Source organism: Hippoglossus hippoglossus, chromosome 4, assembly GCF_009819705.1.
Source record: "Hippoglossus hippoglossus isolate fHipHip1 chromosome 4, fHipHip1.pri, whole genome shotgun sequence".
NCBI classification, from domain to species: domain Eukaryota; kingdom Metazoa; phylum Chordata; class Actinopteri; order Pleuronectiformes; family Pleuronectidae; genus Hippoglossus; species Hippoglossus hippoglossus.
This window is the reverse complement of record NC_047154.1, coordinates 28,170,949-28,185,413: the sequence shown is the minus strand read 5'-3', so window position 1 is coordinate 28,185,413 and position 14,465 is coordinate 28,170,949. Positions and strand designations below refer to the sequence as shown.

The 14,465-nt window shown below is 43.6% G+C and overlaps 2 protein-coding genes across 2 annotated transcripts; one reads left to right on the top strand and one right to left on the bottom strand.

Annotated features, from left to right (window-relative positions):
* Nucleotides 1–2,465: 2,465 nt before the first annotated feature.
* Nucleotides 2,466–11,138, top strand: si:ch211-1a19.3. The gene is made up of 5 exons (XM_034582312.1): nucleotides 2,466–3,011; nucleotides 6,794–6,890; nucleotides 9,845–9,998; nucleotides 10,176–10,327; nucleotides 10,737–11,138. Coding segments are annotated over exons 1-5 (732 nt in total). The 5' UTR covers nucleotides 2,466–2,684; the 3' UTR covers nucleotides 10,739–11,138.
* Nucleotides 11,139–13,566: 2,428 nt separating this feature from the next.
* Nucleotides 13,567–14,465, bottom strand: LOC117759853 (cocaine- and amphetamine-regulated transcript protein-like). The gene is made up of 3 exons (XM_034582316.1): nucleotides 14,284–14,465; nucleotides 13,886–13,969; nucleotides 13,567–13,674 (listed from the first exon to the last, which is right to left on the bottom strand). The coding sequence occupies exons 1-3, from the start codon at nucleotides 14,413–14,415 to the stop codon at nucleotides 13,567–13,569; spliced, it is 324 nt and encodes a 107-aa protein (XP_034438207.1). The 5' UTR covers nucleotides 14,416–14,465.

Genomic DNA, 14,465 nt, shown 5'->3' with positions numbered 1-14,465 from the left:
CTGATGAAACTGAAAATGAAAACATTTATTCAAATGATGATGATAATGACAATGACGTCATCACGGTGATGTTAAAAATATCTTATTCATAAACAATTGAATTTGTTGTTGAATCCAGTTAAATTCAGACATTTATTTTAGAATAATTTTTTTTATACAGTTTTAACAAATCTATAAATTGACCAGATCTGAGATGGTTTTAGAATGGCGCACTCTAGTGTTTGATTAATCCATCAGCATGAAATCTTGGCGTTATTATTCTGTCAAAGATTAAATAAAACCACCATGTTTACACTCTTGTTATTTTTAATATAAATACAGTCACTTGTATGGATGATTTTATCTCATTTAAATTCTGTTTTTCTATCTAAATTATATCTTTTTAAGAAATCATCTTATTCTTTAACCTTCATTATAATTTGTATTATATTTGTTTTGATGTGTATTTCTACCTTGAATAAAACTGATGGTGATTTCATCCTAAATAAAAATCTTCACAATGATGAATCACGTTTTATTCTTTAAAAGACAATATATTGTTGTTCCATCTTCATTTAAAGTCTTGATTATATTTACTGTATTTAAATGAATTTATATATTCAAGGTTTCATCATCAGTTGTTTTTACTTTAAATAAATAAATGTAATAGATTTTACCTGCTCAGTGAGTTTGTCTCTTCAGCATCAGTCAGTTTTTAATGTGGGACAGAAACGGATCCTCCTGTGGATTGACTGAGTCTGAGAAAAACAGAAAAACAGGAAACTGATTCAACTGCTGGAACCAGACACATTCCACTGAGTGATACACAACTACACAACAAGACACAACAACACGCAGCTACACACTAACACAACAAGAACACAACACAGTGTCAGTTTGTCTGTTGTTGAGTTTGAGTCCAGTGTTCTCTCTCTTGTATCTCTGAGTCTGGAGCTGTTTGTTCGACAGAGGCTGTTCACACGGGTTTATACTGATGAACAGTATTAATACAGTTTGTTGAAAACTAAAATATAAACATGTGAAATAAAAGATTGTTTAAAGAATCACCAGATTTTTGATTCAATTTACTAATAAAATCATAAATTCCTCTTTCTGTTGATATTTTCCTGTAAACTCAACATCACCTGAATCGATCAGTGCAGAAAAATAACCAATAATCAATAATATCAAGTTCAGTTTGTTTGTCTCAGCACAGACTGATGACAGGAAGTTTTAATTTGAAGGAGCTTGTCTGTCAACTGGTGAGTTTAGATGAGACGAGGATCAGACACATGGGGACGGACGCCATCATCATCATCATCATCATCATCATCATCATCAATCTATAATGAATCTATAATGAAGTTTTATATTTTAAGTGATCTGAGCTGCAGTGTGTGACCTGTCAGCAGGGGGCGCTGTGATGCAGCTGAACCACTGCTCTGAGGTCAGTGTTGTCAGGACTAGATGTCAGGACTCTCCGGTCTGAAGACGAGCATCTTCCGGTCTGTGGATAACAATCAAAGCCCCGTTGGAACAAATGAGTGGATTCAGAAGGTGAAACGCTGGAGTGCTTTTACTTTGAAACGGGTTCGGGAAGTGATGTAAATACATTTGTGTCATAAACAGATAAACATTTTGGTTCACAGCAGAATAAAAAGAGAAAATGATCTTTCAACTGAGTTTTAATGTTTATCTGATGAATTTATGTCACAAACAAATGGTTGCAACACTTTCTGTATGCCTTTTCAAAATAAAAGCACTCGAGCGTTTCTGTTGATAGAATTCATTCCCTTGTTTCAAAAGGTTTTTTATTGTGAAATATTTGCTGGAGCGAAAGATGCTCAGCTTCATACTGTGTAGTACTGGTATTTATCTGAGTACAAGGGACTTCTTTCATACAAGGCAATAATCATATTTGTGGCCATATTCAAATCAAAGCCTAAATGTAAAACATTGTGCTGCTGTAGCAGCTCCTCTGCAGAACATGATGTGGAACTGAGAAGCTACATATTTTGCATTGTAAATATGAATTGATATTAATTTGAATATTGTCATTGAATAGAAAAAGTTGCAAAACTGCCTCTCTTTGTGTATATTTATTTCTTGTACATTCAGCCTTTAACACAAATTGAAAAATATAATAAATATGACCCTAAGTGGGTTTTTGGAAGATATCAGGGTTTTAGATCTCAGCTTACGTTTGGAATTAAAAAGTGATCTTGGTCTCCAAAAGGTTGGTGACCACTGCTCTAAACTCTATCACTAACTCCAATTTAAACCTAAACTCTAATTTAATTTAAACCTAAACTCTATTTAACTTAAACCTAAACTCTAACCCTCAAACAGTCCTTTGAAGAAGTGAGGACCGGACAAAATGTCCTCACAAAGGTATTGAAGTGTCTTCATAACACACACACACAATGTTATAATTTCTCTCTCGTCCTCTCAACACTAACATGAGGAGGAGGGGGGGGGGGAGGAGACGGGGGAGGAGACAGGGGAGGAGACGGGGGAGGAGACGGGGGAGGTGGAGCAGGGGGTGTGGCTGAGGGAGCCTCTCCCTCCTGAACTCAACTGAAGGGAAAGTCCAGCTCACTCCATCCTGAGAGTTTGAGAGCAGCAGCTCGTCTTCATCGTCTTCATCGTCTTCATCATCTTCATCGTCTTCTTCATCGTCCTCCTCCCTCTCAGCTCTCCCCCTCATGGCGGCCCCCTCCAAGTCCTCCCAGAAGGCCAAGAATGTGGCCATCGCCCTGCTGGCGCTGTGGTCCATCGTCTCCCTTGTCGTCATCGTGGTGTGGGCGACGTCTCCGGACCTGAAGAGCTCGGCTCAGTGTCGGGTCGAGCTGCAGGACACCAGGGAGAAGCTGGAGGGCGCCAAGGTGGTGTGGGGGAAGGACCGGGTGGCGCTGGAGGAGAAGGTGGAGGAGGAGAGGGAGCAGCAGGCTCGCCTCACGGCCGACAACCGGCTGCTGCTGGGACGCCTGGACGCCACCAACGCCTCGCTGGAGGAGTGTCGGCAGGAGAACGTGAGTCACACACACACTGTAAAAAACACAGATGTTTTAACATGTTTGAGTCAGATTTACTTTTATTTTTAAAGTGAGTTTTCCCACAGAAGAGTCAGAAAAATAAATCAAATGTGAATCAACAGTTTGTTTTCCTGTGTCGTTGTCAAAGGTCCCTGAGGCCACATTCTACTTTTAAAACGCATGACTGTTGCCATGGTTACGGCTGTGTAAACGCTGTTGGTCTCTTTTCCCTTCTAGTTTCGTTTGTCTTTTCTTTGACTTTTTATTTTTCTACACTTTAAAATAGTTTCTACACTCGATACTTTTGTTCTATTTGAGGAGAAACATCAGTTTTATTTTTAATTTGCATCATCGAGCGTCACCTTCCCGACAGGAAGACAGACTTCAACCTAAATGGACACAAACACAGAGATGACGATTCTTTGGTGTGAATCTTTCAGAGCAGATCAAAGAGGAGCATCTCTCTGTGATGAAGAGAAACAAGATGGAGGAAAGAGAAGAATCAACATCTCTGATGATGAAGCAACAAAACATTTCTGTGGTTTCAGTGAAATCATCTTTAAACTATATAGATGTCTCAGATACAGTCGATAGAAATGACTTCAGAGGGAAAGGTTTTACTGATACTGCAGTAAAGAGGTTGAATCAGTACTTTTACTTGAACACAAGTATCTGTACCTCAACTGGAGTAAAGGATGTGTGGACTTTTACCTCCTCTGTTTTTTACAGTGTAACATTAAACTGGAAATAGAAACCAGAGTAGCTCCGCCCTCCTTGCCAAAACTGCCAGTTTAACACAACCTCAGGAAAACGAGTCACGTGACAGAAACATCACGTTTCCTCGTCACACTGATGATCTGGATCAGTTCAGTTTCTGTTCTCACATGAACTCGTTTGACCTCCTCCCTCGTTCTCCTTCTCTCTGCAGCCGTTTAGTTTCCAGCTTCATATTCTCAGAGTTGGAAAAAGTGAGTGTTTGCTCTCCCTCCTCCTCGGCCCCACCCCTCTTTCCTTCCCTCCCTCCTTATTTTTTCCTCCCTCTCTGGCGTTTCCTCCTCCTCCTCAGGAGGGAAACTCTCACATCATGCCTGTGGATTGTGGACGATCTCGAACGTTACTTTTATTTATAGAAGCAGAAAGTGTGTGAATGTTGGAGACGTTTCTTTTTGCAGCTCACAGACGACCGTTAAATACCCAGAATTCCCTGTGTGAGAGCAGGTCATCGAATGTGATGCTGAAAAGTCTTAAAAAGAATCAGGTAGTTAAAGGAAACATGTTCAATTTATAAAAGTTCTGCAAAGTTAAAAAGCCCAAAGTTGTGATTTCACATGACGACACCAGGAGCCCTTGTCTGCTGGTCGGACACGCCCCCTGACAAATCCAGGTGAGGAGAGAGGCCGACATTTCCTATGTGCATTGGAAGCTGTCGACCAATCACAACAGAGTGAATCAATCTGATTGTCTCAGGTGCTGGATCTCAAGTCTCCACAAAAACGTTGTCCTACGTATCAGAGACAGAGTCAGACATCTGCAGTCTGTCTGTCTGCAAGGACGCTAAAACTTTATGGATGTTGTGATGTGGCAGGATTTCTCACGGCGCTGCTGATAGAGCACAAAAGAAGAGGAGCCGCACACGTAGAAGACGAAGACGTCCACTTGGAAACACGAGGAGGTTCCAGATCTTTTGGTGATGAGGGCCGACGCCGGTGTGGATGAGCTGTAAACAACAACACTGATCTTTCCACAGCAGAGTTTATACGTCATGTCCGGCCTCCTGCTGCTCTACAGGCTCCGCCCCTGCTGCTCTACAGGCTCCGCCCCTGCTGCTCTACAGGCTCCGCCCCTCGCCTGGATGTTCCCACATGTTCCTGTTTGAACGAGTCGGACCCGACAACCTGCTGCTGCTTCACAAACACTCACTACACAACATGTCAGGACAACATTTTACAGAGTTCATGTCTGAAAAGGAGTTTTACTGAGTGAACAGCTGTTGTGGTGATAACTGAAGAGCGTCCACCCCCCCACCACCGAGAGTCCTGTGTCGCGGTGGCGGCTCCAGTGTCAGACAGGAAGACGACTGACGGGTCTCACCTACAGGGGGAGATGCAGAAAAGCAGCCCAGTGCATTGTGGGAGACTCCACCTGCAGGTCACCTGATGTCACACGTTACACCGCTGCATGCTGGGAAGACCGTCCAGCTTTTAAAACGTGTTGTTGTAGAAGCTACGACAGAGACGTCTCCATGGTGACGACACACCTCAGCTGTGAAACTTCTGAAGCACGTGTGATATTTACAGCTGATGTGTGACACACGTTACTTTAACTTGAACTTTTTCACTTCAACATGACAAAGCTCCTCAGACTCACATTCTAACTCGTCTCATTTATTGTTTTCCTAAATAAACTTTCCTTCTGGAGAGAAATAAAAATATTAATACCACATGACCAAAAGTATTTGGACAGCTGCACACACACACACACGCACAGGCGCAGGCGCACACACACACACACACACACACACACACACACACACACACACACACACACCATGCGACTCGTCAGACAGAATTCACTCCTCTTTTCATCCATCCTGTTTCAGTTTAAACAAGTTAAACAGGAAGTTAAACAGGAAGTTTAAGGTTCAAAACTTGTGTCTGCAGATTTGAGTCTGAGCCGACTAATGAGACGGAGCATCTACAAACTTCGTCTTGTTCAGTCTGTGTCTGTTCCAGAAACATTTGAAGAAGCTGTTGATCGATTTATTGAACCTTGAAGATAAAAAATGAAACAAATACCAGAAACAGAAACAAATCCACCAAACTGTTCAGAATTCTTCATGTTTTAACAGTTTCCTGCTGAATCTTGGAGATAAACTCTGGTTTTTAATAACTTCAGAGTGTTTTGAACTGATCTCAGTTCAGCTTCACTCTTCAGCTGCAGCTGGTTGTGACAGTTGAAGCTGACTCTCAGTCAGTTCTTCTCACAGGAGATGGAACCCACTCAGCAGAGTCACAGAGAACAGACGCTCAGGGAGAGAAGGAGGAAACTTTCTCATGTTCACACTAAACATCAGACTCACTTTCACCCAGCTGCTGCTTTCAGGTCAAAGTTGATTTCATGTTCAGTTCAGTCTGCTTTTTCGTTCTTCATCAACTTCTCATGGTCACAGACACAGTTCCAGAGTTTCTTTAGGATATTGCAGCAGGTTTTCATGAAGTGATGTCAGTATTACTATTATAACAGTAGAAGTACACAGTGTACTGTACGTCAGATATTTGTTGGGACTGTTCCTTTAAGAGCTGCTGATCTAACCAAAGGAATGTTTCTAGAAGTCGATCTGGAGTCGTCCTGTTTTCAATCACCAGCTCAGCTCTGACAGCTGACGCCAGGAGTCCTGGCACAGCCTGGCACGGCCTGGCACAGCTCATCTGAGGGTCAGTCAGAGCAGGGTACTCTTCTAGTTACCGTTACTAAAGTACAAATACTGCATACAGTTGTAGTAATAATAAAGTGTGGTCAGAATGAAGGGGGAACACACCTGAGCAGGTGAACGCTTAGTTTTAGCTCCTGTCTCTTTAAGGCCCAGTCTGCTCTGATTGGTCAGATCGGCCTCTGCTCTTGTTAGGGGGCGTGTCAGCCTCCTGATGTCACGTGACGTCACGATGATGCAATGAGACACGTTCGATAATTGATATTGACTTTCAGATATTGATTTTTTTCTATCAGACTAAACCAGATGCTGATGAAGACTCTGTGCTTGTGTTTGATTGGTGCTGCAGGTCGTCCTGAACAGGAACATCAGCCTCCTGCAGGACGAGGTGGAGCAGCTGCTTCAGACCGAGACCAACCTCACGACTCAGCTCGGCCTGAAGGAAGGTAACGAGAGGAAAACCTCCATCGCTGCCATGAAAGGAGACTTTCTCCACAACCGCATTCTTTACTGCTGCACCCCCCCATCCCCTCCTTCCGTTACCATGACGACTGTGAGTCATAGTAAATAAACACACACGATTGGACGGATTCAAAAAAAGAACAAACAGCAGTGTTGTTCTGTTCGAAAGAGAAAAGAGTCTCTAAATCTAAATCTAAAAAATCTATAACCATCTAAAATCTATAACCACAAATTAAAAGTTTAAATAAAAACCTCCGTTTCCACATGTGATGGAGGAACGAAGGAAGAAAGGAGCGAAAGATTTAACAGTAAAAAAAAAGGGAGAAAAGAGAGGGAAGAAGAAATGAAGAAAAAGAAAAAGTCAAGAGGAAGAGAAAGAAAAAAGCAAATGAAAAACATATGAGGGACAGAAATAAGACAAAAATTTGTAATAAAAGAAGAAAAGAAACACGGAAAACAACAAAAAGAAAAGAAGGAATAAACAGTAACATAAAAAAGGAAGAAAAGAAAGAGGGTTAATAAACAAACAATGAAAACTATAATGAAACTTTCCTCAAAGAAAATATGATGGAAAGAAATGAAGAAAGAAACAGGAAGAAAAAATAAGTGACGAAAATAAAAGGAGGGATGATGAAAGAAGGATGGTGAAGGTTTATGAAAAGAGGAGAGGAAAGGGTAAGTCCATTCAAAAACAAAGGAGAGGAGGGATGATGGAGGGAAAGAGAACAGGATTAACAATGGAAGAGAGGGATGAAATGGAAACAAAAGTGAAGAAAGAAGGTGGAGAGAAAGACGAGAGACTGAAGGAGAAACAGGAAGAAAGAAATTAAAGAAAAAAGTTGAAAATAAAGTTGATTTTCTTACAAATGAAAATTTGAAAGTAAAAAATGTGTCCAGAGAGTTCCCTATGATGATGTCACAGAGCTACGCTAACGCTAACAGCTCAGAGTTCCTGTGAACTTCACACAAGCTAAACTTCGAAGGCGTCACAGACTGAATTCTGGGTGATTTTAAAATGTCTTTGAACACAGAGAACAATCTGCTGAATTTAGTCTCTTATTAAAAAACCAAATCCTTTTTTCCATTGAAGTCTTTCAGGGAAGATATGAGCTGTTGGTTGGTTTTGTTTTTTTACAGTGTTCGTTGAATTAAGGCTCTTTGTTAAGGAAAATAGGTTTTTTCCGTTTTGATCAAATCGTCCAGCAGCAGCCGGAGCAGCGGCCTGAGGGGAAGTGGGCCGCCGCTTTAATCAAGGTGACTTCCTGCTGCGAACAGTGGGAGGGAAACGATTGGATCCTGTTTGAAGCAGATATGAAAGTTTAGTGTGAACTCGTCTGTCTGCAAACAAAAAACTTTGAAACAGAGGAAATATTCAGCAGAGATTCAACTTAAGGAGAAGTTTGAGACCCGAAGGGAACTTTAGAAACACAGAGGCACTGTTTCTAAACCTGAGGGTTTCTACAAACTGCTCTTCTCTGCAGATAGAAACACAAAATAGAAACAAAGAAGATATTTTAGTTACTTTATCACTAAAACACAGTAACATTTTAAAATCTGTTTGATTTGAGCCGTGAAGCATCAGAGAAACTGATCAGTTTGTTTTTGTGGAAGTTAAATCGTTCTCAGAAGCTGAAGCTCAGCTCTTCACTGGTTCTAATAAAAGTCGACAGTACGATGGTTCTGTGGATTCTGCTTCAGATGCAGAATGTTTTGTTTTTGGTTGAATCTGATCCAGAATCTGATCCAGAATCAGCTCATGAAGCAGCCGAGGAGGAGAAGAGGTTGATGCTGGCAGCTGAGTTCATTCCTCACATATCTCACTGATAACACTGAGTCCTTATAAGTTAAAGCAGCTGCAGCCTGTTCACAGCCTGTTCTGCAGAACAGGGCGTGGTGCCCCAGGGTTCTGCAGAACAGGGCGTGGTGCCCCAGGGTTCTGCAGGACAGGGCGTGGTGCCCCAGGGTTCTGCAGAACAGGGCGTGGTGCCCCAGGGTTCTGCAGAACAGGGCGTGGTGCCCCAGGGTTCTGCAGAACAGGGCGTGGTGCCCCAGGGTTCTGCAGAACAGGGCGTGGTGCCCCAGGGTTCTGCAGGACAGGGCGTGGTGCCCCAGGGTTCTGCAGGACAGGGCGTGGTGCCCCAGGGTTCTGCAGGACAGGGCGTGGTGCCCCAGGGTTCTGCAGGACAGGGCGTGGTGCCCCAGGGTTCTGCAGGACAGGGCGTAGTGCCCCAGGGTTCTGCAGGACAGGGCGTGGTGCCCCAGGGTTCTGCAGGACAGGGCGTGGTGCCCCAGGGTTCTGCAGGACAGGGCGTGGTGCCCCAGGGTTCTGCAGGGTGCCCCTGCAGGGTGCTGACCCCCCCCCCCCCCCTGTCCTTTGTTACTGTTGCTATGCCAGGATGTAAACAGTGGACAATGTGAGTCACTTCAACTGGAGGATCTGAGTCAGTTCTTCACTGTTAAACAATCTGAAGCTCACTTACAGATGTTTTATCTGCTGTTTCTCAGGTGTCACTTTAATTTAGTGATGAATCGAATCTCAAGGTAGAAACGTTCCTGCAGCAAATTCAAAATAAAAATAAAATCATGATTATCAGTTCAGACGTTTGTAATCACTACCTGTAACCTGCAGCTGGGTCCAGATGTTCAGTATCTCTATCCTGCAGCTGAGTCCAGATGTTCAGTGACTGTAACTTGCAGCTAGGTCCAGATGTTCAGTGGCTGTAACCTGCAGCTGGGTCCAGATGTTCAGTATCTCTATCCTGCAGCTGGGTCCAGATGTTCAGTGACTGTAACCTGCAGCTAGGTCCAGATGTTCAGTGACTGTAACCTGCAGCTAGGTCCAGATGTTCAGTGGCTGTAACCTGCAGCTGGGTCCAGATGTTCAGTATCTCTATCCTGCAGCTGGGTCCAGATGTTGAGGCCTCTGTGTGTTTTTCAGATCACATCGACGCCCTGCAGCAGAACCTGACTCAGACTTCTCATCAGACCGAGTCATGCTTCAGTCTGAAGGACGCCGCTCAGAGTCAGATGGTGGCAGCTCAGATCCAGACCAAAGCCTGCGAGTCCAACCAGCAGTACCTGCAGAAACAGCTGTGAGTGAAGCCACAGCGCCACACGCTGTTTGATCATGGAACAGAGGTTGAGTCAGGTTTATGTTGGGACTCAAAGTGAGAGAGTCAGACTCAGCAGTTTAATTCTTCAGCTCTGTGATTGGACAGTGACTCACAGCTCAGGTGAGGCTGACTCTCTCTCTCTCTCTCTCTCTCTAGTCACAAGTGTAAAGCTGGTGACTCTCAGCCTCCTCAGCAGACGACACCAGAGGAGAACCAGGCCTCCTCTGACAAGAAGTCCGCTGCCCCCCCCCTCGCTGGTATTCCGGCGCTGACGCTGCTCCTCTACTTCGCTCTGCATCTGATAACCTGTGAGTGTCACAACAGTCTGATAATCACTCACACATGAATCTGAATCACATCAAGATGAAATGAAAACCACAGGAATCCCAGAGAGCTCAAACAAACAGCTGCACCCAAACGCATCATGATGCCTTAAATCTGAGGCGTTTAAACATCTGTCAGAGTCACAATGCATTCTGGGAAATTCAGTAAGTTCAGTAAACAAAGGAACAGATGATTGATGCAGACGCTTCATTAAAACACGATCTCACTGTAACTGAGTTGTATTAAACTGTGTGTGTGTGCGTGTCTGTGTGTGTGTGTGTGTGTGTGTGTGTGTGTGTGTGTGTGTGTGTGTGTGTGTGCGTGCGTGTCTGTGTGTGTGTGTGCGTGTCTGTGTGTGTGCGTGTGTGTGTGTGTGTGTGTGTGTGTTTTCAGGAGCTCTGCGTTTCTGAGTCTGAGAGTACTGTGGTCCAGGAAAAAAGGGGGCGGAGCCTGGACAAACCTAATGACTGCTGTACAAACTTCCTGTCTACACAACAAACAGATTGCTATGGAAACGCTGACATCACGCTGATTGGACACAAACTTTGCTTTAAGTGGAAAAGCTGAGACGTTCACTGACCGTTAATGAATTATTAACGTTTCACAGAGATCACGATTTCCACATCCCACTGCTGTTTTCTACTTCCTGCTGCTGGTTTCCACATCCTGCTGCTGTTTTCTACTTCCTGCTGCTGGTTTCCACGTCCCGCTGCTGTTTTCTACTTCCTGCTGCTGGTTTCCACGTCCCGCTGCTGGTTTCTACTTCCTGCTGCTGGTTTCTACTTCCTGCTGCTGGTTTGCACTTCCTGCTGCTGGTTTCTACTTCCTGCTGCTGGTTTCCACTTCTGGTGCAGGTTTCCACTTCTTGCAGCTGGCTTCCACTTCCTGCTGCTGGTTTCCACTTCCTGGTTCAGGTTTCCACTTCTTGCAGCTGGTTTCCACTTCTTGCAGCTGGTTTCCACTTCCTGCTGCTGGTTTCTACTTCCTGCTGGCTTCTTCTGCTTTAGTCTGTTCAGTCCTGCATCAGTTTTTAAACAACTTCAGATCCTTACTGTCAATCATCAAGTTCATTCACAATGTTCAGTAACATATCGTCTCCATCCTCGGGTCCTGTGGAGGGAAACTACGAGTCAAGTTTCTTAATTACATTTCGGCAATTAACGCTTGTCATTATTAATCCATCACAGGTGAAGTGTTTTACATATCATTGATATTCTGCCTGTCAGTGCCACTTAAACGATGACGCCCACGTTCTCTTCCTGATTGGTTCTCATCAGTCACATGACTCGACGACCAGCGGTGAACACAAAGCGTCGCTAACACTTCCTGTCAGTAACAGTTCCACCTCGTCGTCGCTCAGAGAAAAGAAATCCCTGCTCTGACTCTTCACTGCTCCTCCTTCAGGAGTTTCTGTTATTAAGCAACCAACTGCAGAGGAGACCATCTACTTCCTGTTTACATCACATGACCAATGAATGGTCATATGACATGTGTTTCCAGAGCTCTGAACTAAGAAGCAGGATTTGTTGTTATCAAGTTAACTTCAGGTTTAATTCATAGTTTTCAGTTCTATGAAGCTCGTTCACTTGTTATCGGGTAAATCACCACGGTAACTTACGCTGAGCAGCTAAACTGCTCCAGGTTAAGTTGGAGATAAGAGATCAAACAGTATAAAGCTCCGCCCACTGACCAATCCCTTCCTTTGAACCATGACATCATGTTCTTAGAGGATCTGTGGAGCTCCTCTGATGAGTTTCTGAAAGATCTAGATTCTCCTCAGAGGATGAACCTCTGTCAGCTGCTGGAGCCCAACAGAACCAGCCTGACCCGTAAAGTGCTCCCAGTACCACAGACTGCATCTGCTTCACTTACTGATACTGATGTACTGGGAGTGTTAGCGAGGAGAACCTCACTTTAATACTTTGATCCTTTAAGTAGCTTCATCCTGTGAAATAAATATTTATTTGGGGACAGATGTACCCCAATGGGTGCAGGCACAGGTGGGCGTGTCTTCCAGCTCTCAGTCAGGCTCCACCCCCGCTCCTCAACATATGGTTACTTCTGGTTTCAGCAAACCAAGATGGCGCTGAACACAATGTCAAACTGAGGCTTCAGAGCAGCAGCTGACAAACCAACAGGTGACGTCACGGTGGGTTGAGACTTGGAACAGAAGATTTTGATTGGCGGCTGTGGGAAGGGTCAGAAGTCAAGAAGAGTCGTGTCCTGATCAGCAGAGATGATCATTTTGACACCTGAGAGCAGAGGTGGCGAATCGATCAATAATCAATAACTATTGATCAGAGTCGACATGAGGATGAATTTAAACAGTTAAGTGACGTATGAGTCGGCTACAGAGCGACGTTGAATCAAACTTGACGTTGCTATGAGGAACTTGTGATGATGACATCTGTGATGAAGTGAATCTAAAACCTGATGGAGGATTTTTAAACATTAAAACCCGGTTCACAGCTGCTGAGTCTGTGGAGACGAACAGGAAGCTGCCGTCACACTCAGCTCTCCTGATCCCGATCGATCGTCAATGACCAGCTGATTCACATCAGAACAATGAGTGTGAAAGGAATTTAGATTTTTCTTTGTTTCTGTTTAACAAATGAAAAACTCGCAGCTTGAAGCTTCGTCACTGCAGCTGAAGAATGACTCCACTTTTAGAAGCTTTTTTTATTTTATCTGATGCTGGTTTGGAATATACTTTGTTTGGGGGATTGATGTCATTCATATGAATAAACCTGAGGAGTTTGTTAAAGTTGAGTGTTTTCTTTGCTACATTTCACGAACCTGATACAATTCAACTTTATTTAAACGTTTCTACCTCAAATCATCAGTTTGATGAAAGTGAGTCTGATGTTTAGTGTGAACATGAGAAAGTTTCCTCCTTCTCTCCCTGAGCGTCTGTTCTCTGTGACTCTGCTGAGTGGGTTCCATCTCCTGTGAGAAGAACTGACTGAGAGTCAGCTTCAACTGTCACAACCAGCTGCAGCTGAAGAGTGAAGCTGAACTGAGATCAGTTAAAAACACTCTGAAGTTATTAAAAACCAGAGTTTATCTCCAAGATTCATTAGGACACTTTGAAAACATGAAGAATTCTGTGTGTGTGTCATCACTGCAGCAGCAGAACACTTCCACAGTAAAAGAACAAAAACATAAAGACAAGTGGAGTTTTTAAAAACCTGCCTTTATTTTGAAGGAAGTTTGAGTTTGGACTCTACAGACATTTGAGGACATTGAAGTTACAGATGGTTTCTCTGGGACATCCACACAGCTTCCCGATCCTCGAGCCTTTACGCAGCGCACACTGCTCGCCTGCATCACACTGACACACAAACACACACAATCAGTCTCCATCTGTGACAACATTGACATCTAAATCATGTCTGTAGAAACTTTCCACAGAGGGAAGATAAAGATTTGTATTTAAGTTTGTTCCTGTTGAATAAATTGTCATTTCTGACAATGTTTGAATTTGAGTGAACTGAACCTTTAATTTCCTTCACGTGGTCATATAAGAAACAAAAGGTTCTCACTGAAGGAAGCCAGCCGAGTTTCTTCTCCGTCGACGGCAGCTGTTTGCTCTTTAACTTCTCCAGAACTTCCTGTAGAGCTTCAATCTGTGGACCAAACTGAAATTTGATTCTGAAAACAAACATTTCAACAGATTTAAGTCAAAACAAAGTGTGAGTCTGATTTGATTCAGACTCTTTATCTTCACCTGCTCCTAAAAATATCTACAGATGTTCTTTAATGACTGAGGTGCTGAGAAATAGAGTCCGACCAACAAATCAGTTGGCCAATAATCAGTGTTGCTATGAAAACTTTTATTTTACAGAATATATATATATATATATTTATCAGTACTGTCCCTTAAAAAAATCCATAATGATCAGCTCTGTGGATAAATGTGAGACATTAAGTTCTAACTCACCAGTTCTTTCTCCTCCTGTATCTTTGCGGCGTCGTCCTCATGTGGTCGCTCCTCTCTCCGCTCCTCACAGCTCCCTACAAAAACCAGCAGCCAGCAGGAGGCGCTTAGCAGCAGCATCCTGCCGCTGACCATAGTGCTGGTGGACTCGGACCGGGTGGAGGACGCTGAGGGACGTTGGACAC

What these genes read in the sequence shown, in the direction of transcription:
- LOC117759853 (XM_034582316.1), bottom strand. Translation starts at nt 14,415, where the DNA reads ATGGTCAGCGGCAGGATGCTGCTGCTAAGCGCCTCCTGCTGGCTGCTG. An exon ending in TACAGGAGGAGAAAGAACTG is followed by an intron (nt 13,970 to 14,283) that starts GTGAGTTAGAAC and finishes TTTGGTCCACAG; the next exon opens with ATTGAAGCTCTACAGGAAGT. An exon ending in AACTCGGCTGGCTTCCTTCA is followed by an intron (nt 13,675 to 13,885) that starts GTGAGAACCTTT and finishes TTTGTGTGTCAG; the next exon opens with TGTGATGCAGGCGAGCAGTG.
- si:ch211-1a19.3 (XM_034582312.1), top strand. Translation starts at nt 2,685, where the DNA reads ATGGCGGCCCCCTCCAAGTCCTCCCAGAAGGCCAAGAATGTGGCCATC. An exon ending in AGGAGTGTCGGCAGGAGAAC is followed by an intron (nt 3,012 to 6,793) that starts GTGAGTCACACA and finishes TTGGTGCTGCAG; the next exon opens with GTCGTCCTGAACAGGAACAT. An exon ending in TCAGCTCGGCCTGAAGGAAG is followed by an intron (nt 6,891 to 9,844) that starts GTAACGAGAGGA and finishes TGTGTTTTTCAG; the next exon opens with ATCACATCGACGCCCTGCAG.